The sequence below is a fragment of the Suncus etruscus genome, chromosome 14 (genome assembly GCF_024139225.1).
Source record: "Suncus etruscus isolate mSunEtr1 chromosome 14, mSunEtr1.pri.cur, whole genome shotgun sequence".
Lineage (NCBI taxonomy): Eukaryota > Metazoa > Chordata > Mammalia > Eulipotyphla > Soricidae > Suncus > Suncus etruscus.
Genome location: NC_064861.1, coordinates 96,553,443 through 96,561,520, shown reverse-complemented (window position 1 = coordinate 96,561,520; position 8,078 = coordinate 96,553,443). Strand labels below are relative to the sequence as shown.

The window sequence follows — 8,078 nt, the reverse complement described above, 5'->3', positions numbered from 1 at the left end:
CTTGAGACGCAGTGCAGGTCCCGAGTGTGAGACAGGCTGAGGAGCGGAGCTCAGGGTCTGGAGTTCTTGCTGCTTGAGAAGCAGGACTGGCTGGTTGCAGTCCACCGTGCACTCCTGAAACAATATCACCTTTTTCCCCTCGAAGCTCTGGGGTTCCCTTGCACCCCACAGCGTGTACCTGCATTTCCACTTCTCTCTAGTAATTTATTAAATCGCCGTTTCCATCAGACCTTTGTGCCTGAGGACTCCAGGCCTGAGATAGTATTGACACAGACGTGGTGCCTGAGCTTGGGGCTGAGGCAAACTAGTCTCAGGAAAGAAAGTAAAGGTGGGGCCAGAGAGAGGACACATAGGGAGGGTGTTTGCCTTGCACACGGCGACCCGGGTTCGATCCTTGGCATCCTATAAAGTCCCTGAGTAATTTCTGAGCGCAGAGCCCAGAGTCAGCCCTGAGCACCACCAAGTGTGGCCCAAAGATAAAACAAAATGAAAACATAACAAAAATGTTAAGAAATGGGGCCGGAGAGATAGCATAGAGGTGGAGCGTTTGCGTTTCATGCATTTCATTAGGTGGTTCAAACCCCGGCATCCCATATAGTCCCCCGAGCCTGCCGGGAGTGATTTCTGAGTGTAAATCCAGGAGTAACCCCTGAGCGCTGCCGGGTGGGACCCCCCCTCAAAAAAAAACACGTTAAGAAATAAAATACAATATTTTGGGATCAGAATGATAATATAGTGTATAGGACACTTGTATTGCACCTGGCCAACCCGGATTTGATCCCTGGCATCCCATATGGTCCCGAAGCCTGCCAGGACCAATTTCTGAGTGCAGAGCCAGGTGTAACCCCTGAATATCACCAATTGTGGCCCCCACACACACCCAGGAAAGTCGAGACACCTGTGATTTTCCTTCTGAAAAATGCCTGTTGGCATTTCTGAGACCTGGGGAGAAGCTACCCCATCCCCACATCCTGCTCTAGGCAATGTCTGGTCTAGAACCCCAACACAGGATGACAGAGAGTGGAGTGGGCAGGGGGTGATGCCTGTGACTGTGACTGGGCCATGGCCAAGGGTCGGACAGCTGAAAGTTTGGGCCTCTAGGTTTCCTAGTCTGGGCACCTTTTTGATCGGTGGCACCCGGGCCTCTGGACAGCAAAGGGAGAGGGAATGCCAGGTGGCAGCGATGGAAGGCAGAAAGAAGGCCCTGGGGAGCCCATAGGAAGATTCCCTCTGTGCCTGGGTGTTTGGGGACCCAGGGCAGGTCGAGGGGTGGAGCAGGTGGGTACTCCTACCGGGAACTGAACACGCACGCAGGCGCATACAGACACACATACAAAGCACACACACACACACACACACACACACACACACGCACACACACACACGTCTACACATGTGTGTGTCCCCTCCACTCCTACGAGCCCCGCGATCAGTACCCCGGACAGCGACCCTCATCCGCGGGGCCTTGGTTTCAGCACCCCGGACAGCGCCCGCGCTCGGGGCGGGGTCCTGGCGGGGCGGGGCGGGGCGAGGCCTGTAGGTGCTCCCGAGGCTGGGGTGCCGGCAGGCAGGCGCCAAGCAGGTAGGGGAGCCGCTGGGATCCCCCCAAGCCCCGTCCCGAGCCTCCCGCGGGGGTTGATCGCGGCGTGGGAGGGAGGTGTCGGGGCCTGAACCGGCGGATCCAGAGCGACGCTTTGTGGGAATCCCCGATCACACGTCCCAGGGACCTGCGAGCAAAAAAGGGGGTGGCCCTGAGGACTGACAGGACAGGGAGGACCCCAAGCGGGGTGCACAGAGAAGCGGGTATCAAGGCGGCTGGGAGCACAGCGTTGGCAAGGGCTCGGATTGCGGGAGGACCGTGCAGCTCCTCCTCACCGCCATGCCCTGGCCCGGCCAGATGTGCATGGAGGGATCCAGCTGTGCATCCCGCCCAGCTGCAGAATTGGGGTCTGGGGGTGGAGGTGGGGGTGTCCCGGACCCTCCGGGGCGGAGCCTGGGCCCCACCCGCCTGCCTGCGCCTGCCAGCTCCGCGCGTTGTCCTGGCAACCGGCCGTTCCCGGGGCAACCCTTGGGCTGCTCCCACCGCACCGGTTGCTCCGAGCAACCCGGTGCTCCGGTTCCCACGCGCGTCCTCTCCTCCCACTTGCAAGTCCCAGGCCCTGCGGGGGTCACCCGGGAGCGGGGCCAGAAGATGATGGAGGGAGCCCTGGAGGGAGGGGAGGGGCGTCCCTTGAAGGTGGAACCCGGTTCCTGGAGCCCACCCACCCTGCTCTTGCGTCCGCCCTGCTTAAAGCAGAGGCGGAAACTACCACTCCCAGCATGTCCCGCGGAGGCCGATGGTGCTCTCCTTACGGGCCTGCGCCCCACGACCTTCTGGGACTTGGAGTTCTTTGTTGTTTGGTGGCCTCAATGCAAGGACCGGGTGGGCGTGGGGAGGGGGGGGGCCGGTGCGTTTGGATGCCTTCGCAGAAAGGACCCTAAGAGCGCGTCGCCATGTTCCCGGAGCCTCCATCCGCAAGGCCCCCGGCGCCTGACACTCCTCCAGACACCAGCCCCATCAGCCATGGCCCAGGTGAGCCAGATTTGGGAGCAGAGATGGGTGCTCTGTCTGCCCCGGCACCAGGGGGCGGCGATGGGACCGCGGTCATTGGGCGGCGCGCTGGGCGAGAGCCCGGAAGGGACAGGGGGCCCCTATAAAAACGAAATGGAAAAGCAGCCTGTTTGCCAAAAGAACACACACACACACACACACACACACACACACACACACACACACACACACACACACACTTGCATCATGTGGGTGCCCAGCAAACCCTCCTCTCCCTTCTATGGACAACAGAGACAGTTACCCTGGGCCTGGACTGGACTGCCATTAGCATCAGGGGTGGAGAGATGATAATGGGGTGGAGGGGAGTTGGGAAAGGCAGAACAGTGAGGATGGAGACCAAGGCACCGAAGTGCTTTGAAGGCACTTTCGAGGTGAGATCAGCTGGATAGAAAACACAGGAAAAGGGCCGGGCGGTGGCGCTAAAGGTAAGGTGCCTGCCTTGACTGCGCTAGCCTCGGATGGACCGCGGTTCGATCCCCCGGCGTCCCATATGGTCCCCCAAGCCAGGAGCGACTTCTGAGCGCATAGCCAGGAGTAACCCCTGAGCGTCACCGGGTGTGGCCCAAAAACCAAAAAAAAAAAAAAAAAAAAGAAAACACAGGAAAAGGGGCGCAAGCGACAGGGCAGTGGGTAGGGCGCTTGCACACGACTTGAGCTCCTTTGTATCATATGGTTTCCTAAGCCTCCCAAGAGTAATTCCTGAGTATAGAGCCAGGTGTAACCCCTGAACACCAAAACTAGAACAGAGGAAGGAAAGAAGGAGGAAGGGAGGGAGGGAGGGAGGAAGAAAGGAAGGAAGGTCAAAATATAGGGGCAGTCCAGAGAGACAGTACAGCAGGGAAGCACTTGCAACCGACTCAGGTTCAATCCCTGGCACCCCATACACTCTCCCAGCAGCACCAGGAGTGATTCCTGAGTGCAGAACTAGGGGTAACCCATAAGCATTGCTGAGTATGGCTCCTATTCCCCCCCAAAAAAGACAGAGGTGTGTGCCAGAATAATAGCACAGTGAGTAGGGAGTTTGCCTTGCACGTAACTGACCCAGGTTCAATCCATGGCATCCCATATGGTTTCCTGAGACTACTAGGAGTGATTTCTGAGCACAGAGCCAGGAGTAATCCCTGAGTGTATCTGGGTATGCCCTCCCCCAAAATAAAACAAAATAAAAGACAGAGAGGCCCTGGAGGGGAAACTAAGGCTAGGCTAGAACTCTAGTCTCATGCAGTCTTAGGCATCCCCTTGTGTCGGCCTCAATGTTTACTCTCTCTCACCTTCTGCAGTGCCTCCCTGGGCTCTGGCCACCATCGTGCTACTTTCAGCCTTCGTCGTCTTCAGCTGTTGTTTCTGTGCCTACCGGAGGCGGTGTGGACGGAGGCTGGCTAAGGTCAGTCAGGTCCAGGCACAGGTCCATCTGCAGGAAGTGAAGGAGCTGGGCTTGAGTTACATAGACAAGGTATGGTTGGCTCCCTCCCTCACCCTGCCTCCCTCTTGCAGTCCTGAGATCCTCCTCACTCACAGACATGCCCTGTAGTGTATTGTCAGGGCTAGTCCCTGAACATGGAGACATGGTGAATCAAACATCGACAAACACAGCCCACATTAATCCATGAGACCCGGTCCCTGTCTGTAGCAGACCTTATTAATCAAGCCCTTCTCTCGCTCACGTCACATTGCTCTGCTAGGCCTGGTCCCTGTCTGTGGCAGACATTACTAATCAAGCCCTTTCTCTTATACACACCGCATGACTCTGCTAGATCTGGCCTCTGTAGCAGACATTACTAATCGAGCCCATCTCTCCCTCACATCGCAATGATCTGCTAGGCCTGGTCCCTGTCTGTGGAAGACAGCACTAGTGGACTATTGGCCTGAAAAAGTTGAGATACAACCAAAGGTCTGGGAACCTCCACTGGCTTCTGAATCTGGAGTTCAGGATTCACTCGCCAGAAGGTGTTTACTTGTCCTGGTCTCTGACTTCCGAAGGTGCAACCGGAAGTGGAGGAGCTGGAGCCGGCACCGCTGGGGACCACAGGGCAGCAGGTGGCAGAGAAGAAGGAACTTGGACGGCTGCAGTACTCACTGGATTATGATTTCCAGAGTGGCCAGGTAGGTGGGAGGAGGACTCTTCGTTTTTGTTTTGATGGTTTTTCTTGGTTTTTGGGTCCCACCCAGAGTGGGTGGTGCTCAGGGGTTACTCCTGGCTCTGGACTCAAAAATCGCTCCTGGCAGGCTCAAGGGATCATATGGGATGCTGGGAATAGAACCTGGGTCTATCCTGGGTTGGCGTGTGCAAGGCAAACAGCCTACCGCTGGGCTATCACTCTGGCCCCAGAGGGGCATGGAGGAGGGGCTTTGGGTGGAAGTGATGGGGAGTCCCAGTGGCTGCAGCCTTTTCTGAGGGGGAAGTTAAGACTTGCCCCCGTCGTTGTCCAGTTGCTGGTGGGCATTCTGCAAGCAGAGGGGCTGGCGGCTTTGGACCTGGGCGGCTCCTCCGACCCCTACGTGCGTGTCTACCTGCTCCCGGACAAGCGGAGACGCTTCGAGACCCGAGTGCACCGGCAGACGCTAAACCCACACTTTGCTGAGACCTTTGCCTTCAAGGTGAGCCTTGTCCTCGGGGGACCCCAGGCCCTGGCATTCTCCGGTGAACCCTCTGGCTTTTCCTGGAGGCAGCCAGAGCTGTTGGGCTCTGGACCCTAGGCTACTTCACTTGGGTTCCCCAGACTCTCATTTGTTGTGGGGGGAGACCCTTGGACTTTGGAGAGATCCGTCCCTCTCTACCCCTTCCACTGGCATGTGCTCTCTGCCCTATTCCCCACCCCAGGTTCCCTATGTGGAGCTGGGGGGCAGGGTCCTGGTCATGGCGGTGTATGACTTTGACCGCTTCTCCCGCAATGATGCCATCGGAGAAGTGCGGGTTCCCATGAGCTCAGTGGACTTGGGGCGGCCAGTGCTGGCCTGGCGGGAGCTGCAGGCAGCGCCCCGGGAAGAGGTGAGCAGAGCACAGGGAACCTCGTGAGGCCGGGCCCCCAGGTCTGCCCCTACCAGCCCAGCCAATGAGGTCACCTGCTGCACTGACCCTGGAGCAGGGGACAACCCCAGAACTCTCCCTGGGAGGGTTCTTTGGGGATCTTGATGCTCTTTCCTCTCTGGACTGCTCCACTGCTGGGTCAGGGAGGAAGGAGGGTAGGGAGGACAGGCCAGATGAGCACCCTGGTCCTCTTGCTTTGCAGCAGGAGAAGCTGGGGGATATCTGCTTTTCCCTCCGCTATGTGCCCACGGCTGGAAAGCTCACAGTCATTGTCCTAGAGGCCAAGAACCTGAAGAAGATGGACGTAGGCGGACTCTCAGGTGTGCTGCTCGAGCATCTGGAACTTTCGGGCGCCCAGGGCCCCTGGTAGTAAGAGTGGTTCCCAAGATGATGCAGGTTTGATTTGGGCATGGAGGAACGGAAGCCAAAACCCCAGGTTCCCCTCCATCATCTGAAGGGGGCATCAGGACCCTCCTTCCTCTCCCCAGATCCCTACGTCAAGGTCCACCTTCTGCAAGGTGGCAAAAAGGTGCGCAAGAAGAAGACGACCATCAAGAAGAACACGCTGAACCCCTACTACAATGAGGCTTTCAGCTTCGAGGTGCCCTGCGATCAAGTCCAGGTATGCCAGATGAAAAGCAGAAGCGGGGCTTCTTGGCGATCCCCTAGAGGCCAGGTCCTAGGGGCTGGGATTAGTCTCTGCAGGCGGCCTCTGAGATCCTGGATTGTCTGCCCCATTCAAGACTGGGGGTCTCGTCCCTAAGGGAGACCAGATACTTCCTCCAGCCAGATGCCAAGCTCCCATGGGGGTCCACAATGGTCCTCCCTCAGCTGATCATGAAGGCCTACCCCTAATGGAAGATGATCCCCCATCCCCAATGGAAAACGGATGCTCTACCCCAAAGGGTACAGGATGCTCCAACCCCATGGAAAGAGGATGCTCCACTCCCAGAAGAGACCAGTGTGCCCCCTTGGCCTAGCCCTGGTTACAAAGGAAAGGAGCCTCACCAGGCTGGTCCCAGCCCTATAGGAGACTGGAAGATCCCCCAACAGGTTGACGAGGCCTTTGGGGGCTGGAGGGACCTCTAGCACAGGACTCTGCTTCCAAAGCTCCAGGCCAGTCTGGAAAGCAGGGTCCAAACCTGGTCCCTGGGAGTTCTGTGGGGCAAGGGGTGGAGATGCCTAACAGTAGCTCTGACCCCCTTCTTTGTGCTTCTCCCCTAGAAAGTTCAGGTGGAGCTGACCGTGCTTGATTATGACAAGCTGGGCAAGAATGAGGCCATCGGGAGAGTGGCCGTTGGTGCCATGGCCGGTGGGGCAGGTCTGCGGCACTGGGCGGACATGCTGGCCAACCCCAGGCGGCCCATCGCTCAGTGGCACTCGCTGCGACCCCCGGACCGGGTGAGGCAGCTGCCTGTGCCCTGATCTCCACCCTTCACCCCATGACTCCCCTTGACTCCAGCCCAGGCTTGTCTTTCAGCCTTCTCTAACCACAACCCCCTCCCCACTCCCCTACCCAACCATTGGACCCACTCCTGCCTTCTCACCTCCGATGCCAATCATGAGAACTTGCCAGTGTCCACAGCTCACATTTGCCCAAAAGACCCAGGGGCCCTTGGAAAGGCAGCCATTCCCCACACCCCCAGGTCCCACCCTCTGCTTTGACAATCAGGATCCCAGTCACTCTGCCCTCCCCTCAGATGCTTCTCTGTCTCCCCAGGAACCCCACTCAGGCCCTACTCCTGCTCCTGCACTGATCCTGGGACTCAAATAAATACCCAGCAACTTGGTGATCTGGCTCTTTTGATCTTCATGGGCATGGGGTCAGGGGCCGGGAGGCGAGAGGGTGGCCTTATCTTGGGTGAAATCATAAAAGGACGGAGACAGGGCTGTGTCACACACAAACACACACACACACACACACACACACACACGCACGCACGCACGCACGCACGCATCCAGCCTCTCACCTTCATTCCTTCACATCCCTCACTTCCCTCATCTAAAACAATGTGATAATAAGATAATATCTACTTTGCCTGTGGGAGGCCCTGGCAAAACCAATACAGCAGTAAGAATACTTACTGGATTAATGAAAATCCGCTTAGCCATGAATTTACCCACTCTGGCACCCATAATCTATAGAGATATCATACCTCTGTTTCTCTTATTCCTTCTGTCATTCTGTACTCCTTGAGGTCTCTTGTATCTCTGCTTATGTGGGATGCTGAGAACCCCAGTTGATTCAACCCAGACTTTGACCTTCAAATGATTTACCAAGAAGCCAAGTAGACATGTAGAGTGTTTTCTTTGCTTGTTTGTTTTGTGTTTTTGGGCCACACTCAGGGGTTAATCCTGACTCTGTATTCATAAATTACTCCTGACAGACTTGGGGACCATTTGGGATGCCAGGGATCGGGGATCGTATTCAGGTTAATC

At 57.1% G+C, this 8,078-nt stretch overlaps 1 protein-coding gene across 1 annotated transcript; it reads left to right on the top strand.

The window, feature by feature from the left end:
• Positions 1 to 2,424: 2,424 nt before the first annotated feature.
• SYT5 (synaptotagmin 5) lies at positions 2,425 to 7,429 on the top strand. Its single transcript, XM_049787051.1, has 8 exons — positions 2,425 to 2,572; positions 3,892 to 4,064; positions 4,592 to 4,714; positions 5,042 to 5,209; positions 5,433 to 5,600; positions 5,842 to 5,959; positions 6,128 to 6,261; positions 6,864 to 7,429. The coding sequence occupies exons 1-8, from the start codon at positions 2,494 to 2,496 to the stop codon at positions 7,062 to 7,064; spliced, it is 1,164 nt and encodes a 387-aa protein (XP_049643008.1). The 5' UTR covers positions 2,425 to 2,493; the 3' UTR covers positions 7,065 to 7,429.
• The last annotated feature ends 649 nt before the right edge of the window (positions 7,430 to 8,078 follow it).